The sequence below is a fragment of the Schistocerca piceifrons genome, chromosome X (assembly GCF_021461385.2).
Source record: "Schistocerca piceifrons isolate TAMUIC-IGC-003096 chromosome X, iqSchPice1.1, whole genome shotgun sequence".
In the NCBI taxonomy this organism is placed as follows: domain Eukaryota; kingdom Metazoa; phylum Arthropoda; class Insecta; order Orthoptera; family Acrididae; genus Schistocerca; species Schistocerca piceifrons.
In genome coordinates, this window is record NC_060149.1 from 216,219,970 (window position 1) to 216,235,045 (window position 15,076).

The 15,076-nt window shown below is 41.5% G+C and overlaps 1 protein-coding gene across 4 annotated transcripts in view; it reads left to right on the top strand.

Moving 5' to 3' along the window:
- LOC124723171 (inner nuclear membrane protein Man1) overlaps positions 1 to 15,076 on the top strand; it is a 349,300-nt gene that overhangs the window by 209,045 nt on the left and 125,179 nt on the right. For all 4 annotated transcript variants that reach the window (XR_007006525.1, XR_007006526.1, XM_047248368.1 and 1 more), the window contains exons 5-6: positions 1,444 to 1,623; positions 12,067 to 12,247. Coding sequence is in view for 2 of the 4 variants with exons in the window: in XM_047248368.1 (XP_047104324.1) it covers positions 1,444 to 1,623; positions 12,067 to 12,247 (361 nt within the window). In the remaining 2 variants the exon portion in view is untranslated. The remainder of the gene's footprint in view (positions 1 to 1,443; positions 1,624 to 12,066; positions 12,248 to 15,076) is intronic.

Genomic DNA, 15,076 nt, shown 5'->3' on the forward strand with positions numbered 1-15,076 from the left:
TGTCAGTCAGGAACAATATTTGTTGCTGGGGACATTTAGTGTTTTTACAGTGGAGCTGATAGCCATTAACACAGCCCTATGTCTTATTAAACAGGCTCCCTTAATTGCATTTTAATTTGTAGTGACTCATTTCTGTTTCTGGTGTTATATTTGTGAATGTTGTCAAACTGATTTATTGTTGACAACAAATTTCATAAGGCAATAAACGTACTGTGAGGTTGCTGCCAGTATGACCAAGTGTTTAAATATTCTATAATGGGACCACATATTACACTTATACCTGCTTCTTTGCAAAAAAACATTTTTTCCCTCAATGACAAGTTACTCCAGAATATGATGCCATAAGACATTATTGAATGAAAATGGAAACATAATTCAACTTCTTGGCATATTCATCTCCAAAATGTGGTGTTATCCATAGTGCAAATGTTGCAGACCTTAGACATTTAAGATTATTTGTAACTTGTTGCTTCCAGTTCAGTTTCTTATCAATATAAACCCCAAATAATTTAGAATATTCTGTTTCATTCAGAGATTTGCACTTGTTAATTATTTTTAATGGTATGGTCACACGTTGTACAGAACTGAACTGCCCTTATTGTGTTGTATTTAAATTCAGTGACAGTCCATTTGCACAGGACCAGTTATCACTTTTCAAGAAAATACTATTTACATTTTCAGGTGGTGAAGTTACTCCCGTAGTCTTCATTACAGTATTTGCATAGTCATCATTATAGTATTTGCATGAGCACTATTTCATCTTATTGGATATATGATGGAAGAACTCAAGGGTCATTAACACTAGAAGTTCTGTGGATCTGTAATTTATTTCTGCTGCCGCCTTGTAAAGCTAGATGCAACAGCAGTTGATCTGAATTGTGTGTACTCTGACTTTGCACATGTGCTATTCAAATCAGCCGCCAAGTCTGAGCATGCACAAATCAAATCAGCTACCACTGCTTCTAATATTTCTAGGCAGCAGCATAAATGTAGTACATGTACACTGGTCTTTTGATAAGTTTGTGGCTTTGAGTTGCTCAAAGATTACAATTTCCAGTCTGTGCCAATCTGTGCTTGTTGTGTATTTATCACAGAGTGAAAGAAGTTGCTTGGTGTCCTTTTGCTGTCTAAGAAATACACACACACACACACACACACACACACACACACACACACACACACACACAAATGAGAAGTTTAACAAAAAAGGGTATATTATATGTATAAAATGTTTAAGGCATGTGACTTATCAGATAACCATAAATACTGCACACTGGCTGAAGACCCTGACTGTCAAGTAAGAGAACTTCAGTTTGTAATAATTTACCGTGTTCTCATTAGAAAAATTGAGAAAAATTACAGTTTCTTATTTTTAAGAGTATTTATGAATCAAATTTGAATTACTTTTCACATTGTGTTAACTTGGTTCCTCTTGTTTTCTAGAGAAACTGTGTACCGAGGGATAAGCTGCACGCAGCTACCAGTTTATTTAAGATTGTTGCTCCACTCATTCAAGAGAAATCTGAAGAATATGCCTGCCTGTCGCTATATGGACAAGCAGAACGGACACTTTTGACAAGTTCTGCTCTCTTGGCTTACGTGAAAGAGAAGGGATATTTTTATGTAAGTATAACACTTGTTTGGCGATGACAATGTATTGATATCTGCAGTCACTTGAGGACCAAGATTTTGTTGTGTTAGTTGCTTTGCATTCTTCTCTGCAATGCTGGGGCAGTGTAACTAGCATTGACAACATACACCTCAGATTTTTAAGTAATGATGCACAGACAGAAAATTTGTCACTCTCAGAAGACATCAAGCTAATACCATGTAACACCATCTCTAGCCTTGATAATGGGTACAAGTCAGTTAAGAAAAGACTCCACCAGTTTGTTCAGATGTTTTCTATAGCATTATGTTTGGATGAAGGAAAGACTCCACCAGTTTGTTCAGATGTTTTCTGTAGCATTAAGATTGGATGATTTAGTATGCCAGACTAGCTATGATAGGTTACCTGAGAGTTTGTAGAACTAGGAGTGTGTGCATGTAGCTCTCTGAACACAGTTGTCGTCATCTTGGAAGACAGAAGTATCCACAGCATACTCATAATGAAGATGTAGGAAAAAGGGCAACATTCAAATAAACATCCTACTTCATGTTCATAGTCACCTGAAAGAGTGGGCCTTAGTCACAATAACCACCTGAACTACACCCCACATACACTGTGGCTTAAAAGCCACATTGGGCTGTTAGTGCACTCAGCATCTCACACGATTTGAAAAGAGGTGAAATTGTGATTTGTCAGACTACATTATTTGCCTCAAATCTTCTGTTGTCCAGTTTGGTGATTGCAGCTTTATGAGCAACTGCGAGCAATGCTCTTGAATAGATATTGCACTTGTTTGGCAACTGGTATACTTTGCCTGCTTAGTGTAAATGCATAGATACATTTCCAGTGTGTTAATTTTGTGTGTATTACAAATTTGCGTGGGGGCCTCAAGTGTACCTGGAGTCATATATTTTTTCTATGAGCATAGTTCACTTTTAAAGTGGTCAACAAATTGATTTACCAGAGAAATGGTAATTGATGATAATTTATACAGACGTAGAAATCATTTGTAAGTTTAAACTACTCTAATGTCTGTAAGTTAAAGGATTTTATATATCTGTGAATTAAAATGAAATGTGATAATTTGAACACTGTAATGTGTGTTGGCAACAGTGCAACATCTACACAGTGATAGATACAGATACAATATACGCCAGTAGACTATCCGTTGCACTTAATGTGTGTTCTACTCACACACTGATGGCATTCAGAATGTCAATAAAATTTGCAATGCCCACTCATCGGCATTTTTCCCTTTTTCACAGTAAAATTTGATTAATTTAAAGTAACCATATAACTTTAGGACAACTTTCATTCTCTGCTGAAAAAGTGAAATCTCTTGCAAGAACTGTGATTTGAACCCATACACACTGTGATATAAATGCAGTCTGTTTATCACTTGTTCACCAGCCCAGTTAGCAAGTATTTGCCCCATTATGCACATATTAATGAATCACAATCACTACTTCTTGGAAACTATTAGTTTGTGGACTTGATATGGGTAAATAAAATTTCCTGATTTTTTTTTTTTTATTTTTTTTTATTTTTTTTTAAATACTAAGTAGTTGAAAACAAATTGTGCTTCATGACTTTTAATCTTAATTTTTTTTAGACAAAAGTGTAGTGATGTATATTCTTTCACAGTAGTTGCTATTGAGTCCCCCCAACCATTAAATGCCAAAGTTCATCAAAGGCAGTGGGACACAGGTTCTGGCTTCTTGGGAAATCTTAACTTAAAATTCCACAGAGATATTATAATGAGATTGATGTTGAATGGAAAGACAAAAGTTGTTATACATGAATAGGTGTCTGTTAAGAAGTATCTGGTCTCTGATGAGCACTGTTCGTCAGTATTCTGCACCAGTGTGCAGATGTGTTACTCGGAGGATGAGAGTTTTTGTGTCCATATAGGAAAGATTGCTTTTACTGTTGTTAAAGTGTAAACTATTTGGGGGGGGGGGGGGTGATGCTTTGTGGTACACCATCATCACACCACTCTCTCCTTCCCCCATGGGACTCTGAGCTCTTTTGTGAATGCATTTGTTGTGAGCATTGAGCCTCAAGCCATTGCAGTACTTCCTCTGTTTTTGTGCTGCAATTCTACATGCTGACTATTTTCTTCTCAGATCTATTCTCTAGTACAGATTACTAGCTGAAAACCTAGTTAATTCGTAGGGTGTCAGTTGTGACTTTTCCTGCCCAGTTCCTTTTATTTTACACCACATATTTCACTTAATTTAAATTAGTCCCCAAATATGAATTTGACCTCCACCTTTTCAAAATTTTTGCAGATTGCTTGGGCAGTGTGGGGATGGTCACTCTTTAAACAGCATGGTAACCAATCCATGAGGCAGGTTATTAGGTACCCATATGGTGGTAGCCCCATGACCATGCAGGGATCACACTATGATGCCCAAGATGTTAGCTCCCCATGCATGCTGAGGAGTAGTGCCTGTTTGTCTGGGATTCTGGTCACTGGGCATCATGCTAGGTGACCTTTGCTATGTGTGCAGCACCATGAGGAGAGCCCTAGTTTGGTGTAAGCATTGGCATGGCATATATTTGATGTTATGAAATTACTAAAGTTATCAGCCAGTGACCATAAGGCTCCATCAGTCTCTTCAGACAGACCAATATTCAGAGCAGATAGTTATGACCCTTGGCCATGCCATGGAAGGAAAACAAAACTAAGCAACTTACAGACACTGACTCCCTCAACTCCTGGTTTATACTCAAACAGATAAAGAAGGGCCTTTCTTTCCACTATGTGAATATTCTTTGTGGAGAATACTGAAAATGTATTTGGGAAACACTCTTCCTGTAGTAAATTATGAAGTGGTTCCATCTTAATAAACACTTTAAGGTCCAGGCACTTATAAAAAATTCAGGCCCAGAAAACAAGCCATTTATGTTGTCATTTAAAATGTTACTGGAATGTTTGTGTTTGAGTTGCCTTAAAAGGCAATACACACTAAAAAAGACAAAATTTCAAGCTTTATTTTCATGCTTATTTTAGTTATTTGTTGTATTAAAAATTTTAGAGTCATGATGGTAAAAAGTATATGATTAAAAAAGTGTGAGGTGAGTTATTGAGCAGTTTCACAAGTAATTGGCTTTTGCATGAAAAAATCTGTAGTTTTCTGGCATGCAAAGAGAGATATTGCATTCAGACCAATACCAGATTGTTTCTTACGTGTTTGTTTTGCCAGTGGTCTCCTCTTTTCCAATCAAATTTTGGAAATCCACGTTGGATGCTGCTTGATCATGAGAGTCATTTGTAAAAAAGATGAGATTAAGACAAGTAAAACAAAAATGAACTGTAATCATAGCAGCAGTATCTGTAGCAACAATACTAGTGACGAAAAATTGTAGCAGAATGCAGATTACTCGAATATGAATCTTCTTCAGTCTGTTTCCACTGAGATTTTCTCCCTACAGCCCAAAATCATTTAATTATTCCTACTGAGCTTCCAAAATTTCATGGTTACTCAACAAATGTGACATATTTGCAGCATAATTACAGCAAACAGCAAAACCTGATGAATACACGCACGAAACTTTGACAGTGTGAATGCACATTGGCTCAGTTAGTTGCAACAGCAGTTCTTATGTACACTTCTGTTTCTTTCAAATTAATTCTAGAAATTGACAACAAAAAGTAGAACCTGTGAAAGGACAGATACAGTGATGTCTCATATGAAATGGATGCAGTTTTCAAGTGATAGGTTGCTTATGCTTCGAGAAAATTACGGCCTGAGCTACAGTTGGGCATAGTCTTTTGAACACAGCAGTGTGGCCCAAGTAAAACTTGGGCTTGGTCCCCAAAGTGTTGAAGTGGCAAATCCTACTCAGTCCCAGGCATTTTCTGTTGTAAACAACTTGGTGATGTACGCCCCATAAGAACCTGAGCATGGTACATGGATTAATTTTTTCATCAAAATCTAGTGCTACAGATTGATGAAGAACTAGGCAGACAGTTGGAGACATTAGGGTTCCACTTTGCATGTCATATACATCGAAGCCTGCCGGGATTACAGGGTTGACGTTGGCAAATTCATCCTTGCTTTTGAGGGGTCCACGTCCAGAGGAGGCCAAAATCGTGTTACTGCTGCAGTGTGGAGCCATATTTCCCACCCCTGATGCAGTGCCTTAAGTGCCAGTCCTGGCCACTTCACAAAAATTCACCATGTGCTATATCGGTTGAGGAAACGACCACTTTCTCCAATCTCCAAAGTGTGCTATCCTAATCAAGCAGCCCAAAATCCAGGAACTGTAGGTCACATATGACTTCTAATACTTTGTATCTCGGAAAAAAAAGTGATCATTTTGGCCAGTCTCAGTGATATCGACTTTCACCAGTATTCTGGCTAGGTCATCAGCAGTATGGTACCTCAGTATTGACATTTGGGATGCACAGAAGTAAACTTGATCCGGGGGCCGTAGGCCCTCCCATTTTTGGGAACCACTCCCCATACCCGACTGGAAAAACAGCATCATCATCTTGTGTATACTGGTGACAGGGCTGTTTTTGCAGAACCCCCTTCCCAGAAATTCACAGATCAGGAACCCAACAAGTTGAAAGAGCCCCCCAACTTTGGGTTCCAAGGCTGCCTGCTCTTCTTCCATTGCTACACCCACAGATAAACCCTCACAAGAATCTTGACTGCAAAAAACTGTGAAAGAGAAAAAGAAGAAATCTTGTGGAAAGGCTACTTTTGGGACCCCCAAGGTACCACATACTCAAGCTGTTGGACCCCAGACCGATTTTTGGTGGTGATGATTCACCTACAGCAGTGACATAGTGATATTGTGGTGTGACCCATCCTCTTCAGGCCTAACCAGGAGAGTCTGAATGTGAAACTCCAGTGAAAATGCAGTTGATATTACTGTCACTTGCCAGAACCACAATTAATTTACTCTTGTTTTGTGATCTGTGTTGCTCTCCAAGAAACACATTTCACTGTTGACCTTTCTCTGACTCTTAAAGGTCACCGTGCATTCATTCTGAACTGTACTGGCTGCGAGAGTGCATCTAGAGAAATCTGTACATAGGTTTGGTCATCAATGGGTGGATTCCCCTTAATATCATGATGGAATAGCGTTGTGCCTGCAAAAGAGCACTGCAATCACCAATCGTAATGTTTATTTACTTTCAGGCAGGGCACTTACTTTGCTTGAGATGCCTACTTTAGTCCACCAACTCTCCCACTGAATAAATGCTTCTCAGAGTTCTTGCCACTCCACATTTGTCAGTCTTGAACTCGCAACAACTTCCTCGTTAATCATCAGTAGACTTCAGTAGGCTGTGTAGTGCTTTTATATGTCGTAGGCTTAATTATGTCGTAAAGACGTCACAAAGTCCTGGAACTTCCATATGCTACAAGAGAGTAACATCGATGTCTTAAGTCTGAGGAACATTGGTAGCAATGCTGATTTCACTAGATGGTGGATGGCTCAGCTAATTTTCTGTTGTCTGCAGCATCAAGCACTAACTTCTATTCACCAACAAGGGTGTAGCCAGAATCTCGATTAAAGTTTTTGTTACAGATGATGATCTGAATGAATTCTGTGATGACAGAATTCCAATGAACAGAAGTATTGGATAATATTTACACTTCGGGACTGTGTTTGGCAACAGCAGATTTGTCAAAATATTGATATTCGATGTGGCATTGTTGCTCTCAGCAGTTTTATGGACTCATTTGTACAACTAATCAATGTAACTGCCACCTCATTCACAGGTATTATGTAAATTACACTAGCACCGTGACCAAGGATGTTTTTTACTCAACGCAGCAAGTTTGTAATGTTCCTGGATGGTTTTAAAATGATTGGTTACTGTGTCCTATGGCTCTGCCTATTTAATTAGTTGTATCCCCAAAGAAAGGCAGGAATACTATGGGCTTATACCTTTCTGATGATTGGATATGTGTGTGTGTTTCTTAGAGATGGCTAACTTAAAATCTTAATGACTTTTACATAACATAATTCAGCAACTATATACACTCCTGGAAATGGAAAAAAGAACACATTGACACCGGTGTGTCAGACCCACCATACTTGCTCCGGACACTGCGAGAGGGCTGTACAAGCAATGATCACACGCACGGCACAGCGGACACACCAGGAACCGCGGTGTTGGCCGTCGAATGGCGCTAGCTGCGCAGCATTTGTGCACCGCCGCCGTCAGTGTCAGCCAGTTTGCCGTGGCATACGGAGCTCCATCGCAGTCTTTAACACTGGTAGCATGACGCGACAGCGTGAACGTGAACTGTATGTGCAGTTGACGGACTTTGAGCGAGGGCGTATAGCGGGCATGCGGGAGGCCGGGTGGACGTACCGCCGAATTGCTCAACACGTGGGGCGTGAGGTCTCCACAGTACATCGATGTTGTCGCCAGTGGTCGGCGGAAGGTGCACGTGCCCGTCAACCTGGGACCGGACCGCAGCGACGCATGGATGCACGCCAAGACCGTAGGATCCTACGCAGTGCCGTAGGGGACCGCACCGCCACTTCCCAGCAAATTAGGGACACTGTTGCTCCTGGGGTATCGGCGAGGACCATTCGCAACCGTCTCCATGAAGCTGGGCTACGGTCCCGCACACCGTTAGGCCGTCTTCCGTTCACGCCTCCAGTGGTGTCGCGACAGGCGTGAATGGAGGGACGAATGGAGACGTGTCGTCTTCAGCGATGAGAGTCGCTTCTGCCTTTGTGCCAATGATGGTCGTATGCGTGTTTGGCGCCGTGCAGGTGAGCGCCACAATCAGGACTGCATACGACCGAGGCACACAGGGCCAACACCCGGCATCATGGTGTGGGGAGCGATCTCCTACACTGGCCGTACACCACTGGTGATCATCGAGGGGACACTGAATAGTGCACGGTACATCCAAACCGTCATCGAACCCATCGTTCTACCATTCCTAGACCGGCAAGGGAACTTGCTGTTCCAACAGGACAATGCACGTCCGCATGTATCCCGTGCCACCCAACGTGCTCTAGAAGGTGTAAGTCAAGTACCCTGGCCAGCAAGATCTCCGGATCTGTCCCCCATTGAGCATGTTTGGGACTGGATGAAGCGTCGTCTCACGCGGTCTGCACGTCCAGCACGAACGCTGGTCCAACTGAGGCGCCAGGTGGAAATGGCATGGCAAGCCGTTCCACAGGACTACATGCAGCATCTCTACGATCGTCTCCATGGGAGAATAGCAGCCTGCATTGCTGCGAAAGGTGGATATACACTGTACTAGTGCCGACATTGTGCATGCTCTGTTGCCTGTGTCTATGTGCCTGTGGTTCTGTCAGTGTGATCATGTGATGTATCTGACCCCAGGAATGTGTCAATAAAGTTTCCCCTTCCTGGGACAATGAATTCACGGTGTTCTTATTTCAATTTCCAGGAGTGTATGTAAGTTCCACACAGACTACTGAAATCTCCTGATCATGACAAGGGAGTAAGTCATCAAAAGCTCAAGATTGAATACAAATCTGATAAGGCAAGAACTCTGTGAAGCATTTATTCAAGAATCTCCCTGTGAAAAACTGTGTTGCCATCTCTATCCCATTTTCCCTTACTTGGGGATTTCAGTGTGCTTCACCTCATATGGAGAAGTACCACTTCAGCTGGTTGGGGCCTTCAAATTGTCCCGCTTCTTTCTGATCTTTATCTGTCTCCCCTCAATGACTGTACTCCTGCCAACTTTAGGGCTGCCTGTGGTATGTTTTTGGCTGTCAGCCTTATACAGTCTCCTCCTCCAGTCTTAATGATTTGCTACAATGGTCAGTACATGGTAGTCTTTGTGACAGTGATCACTTTCTGATGATTCTGTCACTTCATTGTCCCTGCCTGACGGCCATATTACCACACTGATCTTTTTGAAGAGCCACCTGGCAGTTGTGTACCTCTTCCAGATTGCATCAATGAGGTTGTGGGAGACTTATCCAATATAATCATCTGAGCTGCTGGAACTGCTGTCCCCCTTTCTATGGGCAAACTCCCCTGCTGGCTGGTGCTGTGGCTGTCCAAAGATGCTAAAACAGTTATTCAGGATCATCAAAGGGCCCTACATAATCTTGAGCAACATTCTTCACGGATCACTCTTATCACTTTCAAGCAGCTCTGTACCAATGCTAGCTGTCTAGTTAAATGCAGTAAGAAAGAATGCTGGAAGCACTATGTCTCCTCCTTGGAAAATGTGCCTCTTCACTTCAGGTGCAGGCCAAACACTGTAGTGTGCTGGGGCACAAAAGATCAACAACTGTTTTGGGTCTCATCTTTCATGACGGTATATCTACTTATGTGTTGGATATTAACAAACACCTCGTGACCCACTTGCATTGCATTGGCATTCTCTTCTTACACAGCTACCTTTTGAGCATAATATTTTTATGTTATGCTGTGTAAATTAGTATGTTGCATTTGTAATGCTGATGAATGTAGTCAATAAATGTTTGGCGACTTTTGTCAGGAATTTGTAATCATGCAGTATTATTAAAGTGGCATATACTTGAGTAAAACTGGGAAGCTTTACCTATGCAGTCTCATAAATGTAGATATAACTGAGTTAATAATGTACTTCGAGTCTAATCAATGTGTTGCTCAGCCTCATGATACATGGTCTAGATTAGTCACATTTATAACATCAAAATTGGTGACACAAACTGTTAAATAAACTCATCCACACACTCATCATCATTATCATCATCATCATTTAAGACTGATTATGCCTTTCAGCGTTCAGTCTGGAGCATAGCCCCCCTTATAAAATTCCTCCATGATCCCCTATTCAGTGCTAACATTGGTGCCTCTTCTGATGTTAAACCTATTACTTCAAAATCATTCTTAACCGAATCCAGGTACCTTCTCCTTGGTCTGCCCTGACTCCTCCTACCCTCTACTGCTGAACCCATGAGTCTCTTGGGTAACCTTGCTTCTCCCATGCGTGTAACATGACCCCACCATCTAAGCCTGTTCGCCCTGACTGCTACATCTATAGAGTTCATTCCCAGTTTTTCTTTGATTTCCTCATTGTGGACACCCTCCTGCCATTGTTCCCATCTACTAGTACCTGCAATCATCCTAGCTACTTTCATATCCGTAACCTCAACCTTATTGATAAGGTAACCTGAATCCACCCAGCTTTCGCTCCCACACAACAAAGTTGGTCGAAAGATTGAACGGTGCACAGATAACTTAGTCTTGGTACTGACTTCCTTCTTGCAGAAGAGAGTAGATCGTAGCTGAGCGCTCACTGCATTAGCCTTGCTACACCTCGCTTCCAGTTCTTTCACTATGTTGCCATCCTGTGAGAATATGCATCCTAAGTACTTGAAACCGTCCACCTGTTCTAACTTTGTTCCTCCTATTTGGCACTCAATCCATTTATATTTCTTTCCCACTGACATTACTTTCGTTTTGGAGATGCTAATCTTCATACCATAGTCCTTATATTTCTGATCTAGCTCTGAAATATTACTCTGCAAACTTTCAATCGAATCTGCCATCACAACTAAGTCATCCGCATATGCAAGACTGCTTATTTTGTGTTCACATATCTTAATCTCACCCAGCCAGTCTATTGTTTTCAACATATGATCCATAAATAATATGAACAACAGTGGAGACAGGTTGCAGCCTTGTCTTACCCCTGAAACTACTCTGAACCATGAACTCAATTTACCGTCAACTCTAACTGCTGCCTGACTATCCATGTAAAGACCTTTAATTGCTTGCAAAAGTTTGCCTCCTATTCCATAATCTCGTAGAACAGACAATAACTTCCTACTAGGAACCCGGTCATATGCCTTTTCTAGATCTATAAAGCATAGATACAATTCCCTGTTCCACTCATAACACTCCTCCATTATTTGTCGTAAGCTAAAGATCTGGTCCTGACAACCTCTAAGAGGCCTAAACCCACACTGATTTTCATCCAGTTGCTCCTCAACTTATACTCGCACTTTCCTTTCAACAATACCTGAGAAGATTTTACCCACAATGCTGATTAAAGAGATACCTCTGTAGTTGTTACAATCTTTTCTGTTTCCATGTTTAAAGATTGGTGTGATTACTGCTTTTGTCCAGTCTGATGGAACCTGTCCCGACTCCCAGGCCATTTCAATTATCCTGTGTAGCCATTTAAGACCTGACATTCCACTGTACTTGATGAGTTCCGACTCAATACACTTTGTAGCACAAATTTGTAGTGGTGATAATAGGGATTTCTCTTTTCCTTTTGATATGAGCGTTACATCATACTAGCTTTTTATGTTGTTAATTCCACATTTTAGTTTGTAATTGAAGTGTTTATTGTTGATAAACTTTCAAAATAATGTAAGAACACTTTCTCAGAAAATGTAAAACACTTAAGATTAATTTTTCTTCATGAGTTTAAGTGTGGTGATTATTTTATTATTTTATATTTCTGTACATGCAATAACAGTAGGTTAATTTTCAGGACCAAGATGACATTAAGAATATGGAAGTTCTCATATTATTCAATCGTCACTGGGGATATACACTAAACAGGACAGGTGGAGGAGAAGTTATGTATGTTTATACAATGAGAGCACCTGTTAAGTGCTATTTAATGTATCACCTCAGTTGGTTCGTGAATCGATTGGTCGAAGCTGCACTTTGTAAGTTGCACACATTTAATTACTTATTTGATTAATTGTAGATGAAGAAGGCTTTCAGCAAGGTAAAAGTAGGATTGATGTTTTCAAATCATCATAGCTAACCATAAAGTAACATTTATAAAATAATTAAGTTGTTTAACATTTCTGCGCTTTGCATAAGAACTTCAATTTGTATGACTGTGTATTTGTATGTCTCACCTCTCACAAATCTAGTATGAAGTGCAAAATTGTAGCAAGTGACTTAAATTATACAACACAATATAATTTTTCTATATTAAATGCTGATTGAGCACTGTGTAAATAATTCCATTAACATTTGACAACAGGCAATGCAAAACAATTGCTTCACCATTTCGCTTTAAATTCTAAACTCAAGGTGGCAAGAAAGAAACATTCTTTGTTGAAGTTTTACACTGAGGTGACAAAAGCCATGAGATACCTACTAATAGTGTGTTGGACCTCCTTTTGCCCAGCGTAGTGCAGTAACTTGACATGGCATGGATGCAACAAGTTGTTAGAAGTCATCTGCAGAAATACACAGCTGTCCAAAATTAAAGCAACAAACAGAAATTTGCAAGGTTGTGTATGGCATGTGACCACCTCTGATAACAATGCAGGCCTGACAATGACGAGCATGCTGAAATGATGTCATGTCTTGTGTTGAGGCAATAACACCCATTCTTCCTGCAGAGCTGCTCGCAGTCGTGGAGAGTGGTTGGTGGATGCTGACGTGATGCAACCCATCTCCCTAGTGCATCCCAGGCATGCTGTATGGGATTCAAATTAGGAGGGTGACCAGACCACGCCATGCATACAATATCTTCTGTTTTCAAGAAAATGTCAACCATACGTGGTCTATGAGGTCAAGCATTATCATCTATCAGTATGAAGTCTGGGCCCACAGCACCTTGTGACAACTGCAGATGAGGTCCCAGGACCTCATCATGATACCAGCAGTTAAACCTTGCCATTTCATCCGTGCAATTTCATAACGAGTGGTTCGAATTGTAAACATAATCCCTGCAGATGCCATTAGGGATCCTCCTCGATATCAGTCTCTTTCCACAATGTTTGGGTCCCGGAATCGTGTTTCATGTTCCCTCCAGATGCGAATCCATCGAGAATCACTCTCCAAACTAAATCAGTACTCATGTCTGAAAACAACTGTGGCCCACTGTTTGACCATCCAGGTGCTATGTTGGCGACTCCACTCTAGACGTTCCTTTGTGCAAAGACATGTCAGAGGTAGACATACAGAAGGTCTCTGACAGTAGAGGCCGCTCTACTTAAGCCTTCTGCACACTGTTTGCCATCATGGCCAGGGCTGCAACGAGCTCACATGCCAGTTGCTGTGCAGTACTAAGGCAGTACTGTCATGCCCTTATAGCCAAATAACGGTCCTCTCTACCGAAGTCACACTTGATAGGCCCCGCCCTGTCCTGCACTTTGGGACACAGTTTCGATGTCTATAAACTGTTGGCACATCCAAGAAACAACAGAACGATCCAAAATGCCATCTGGCCACATCAGCTACTGTCCTGCTTTCTTTGTTACTATGGTTCTCCACCACAGAGGCTCTGGTAGTCATCTTCTGTGTGTCATACAGCACCATCTGTGACTGTGTACTCAACGATTGTGGATATTGGGGCTCCCCTTCAAACACTACCTCGTTTCATAGGGCCCTGACTTCATTGTTGGCGTGGTTGTCGGTCGACCGGAATGCCGTCTTCTGTGCAGAACATGGTCACACAAACATCTGGTTGACAGTTTGTATGTTTATATCATGAATTAGACACAGGACGGGGAAGTTGTGGTTTGTTGCTCCTATTTTGGACACCAGTGTATTAAGCCATGCTGCCTCTATAGCCCTCTGTAACTGCGAAAGTATTGTTGGTGCAGGCTTTTGAGTACAAACTGATGTTTTAAATATGTCCCATAAATGTTCAATGGGATCTGGGTGTCCAGATCATTCACACAAACTGTCCAGAATGTTCTTCAAACCAGTCATGAACAGTTGTGACCTGGTGACATGGCACAGTGTTCCACTGTTGTTTGGGAATGTGAAGTCCATGAATGGCTGCAAATGGTCTCCAGGTGGTCTAACATAACCATTTCATCAGTAATTGATTCATATAGACCAGAGGACCCAGTCCATACCATGTAAACACAGTCCACACCATTATGAAACCGCCAACCAGCTTGCGCAGTGCCTTGTTGACAGCTTGGGTCCAAGGCTTCATGGGGTCTGCGCCACACGTGAACCCTACCGTCAGCTCTTACCAACTCAAATTGGGACTCATCTGAGCAGGCCACAGTTTGCTAGTAGTCTACGGTCCAACCGAAACGGTCACAAGCCCAAGAGAGGTGCTGCAGACGATGTTGTCCTCTTAGCAAAGGCACTCACATCAGTCGTCTGCTGCCATAACCCATTATTGGTAAATTTTGCAGCACTGTCCTAATGAATACATTAGTCGTATGTCCGACATTGATTTCTGTGGTTATTTCACAAAGTGTTGCTTGTCTGTCAGCACTGACTACTCTAAGCAAATGCTGCTGCTCTCAGTCGTTAAGTGAAGGCTGACAGTCACTGCGTTGTTTGTGATGAGAGGTAATGCCTGAAATGTTGTATTCTTGGCACGCTCTGGATGCTGTGGATCTTTGCAATATTAAATTCCATAACAACTTCCGAAGTGGAATGTCCCATGTGTCTAACTCCAACTACCATTCCGTGTTCAAAGTCTGTTAATTCCAATCATGTGGCCATTATCAAGTCGGAAACCTTTTCACCTGAATCACCTAAGCACAGCTCCACCAATGCCCGTTTATATC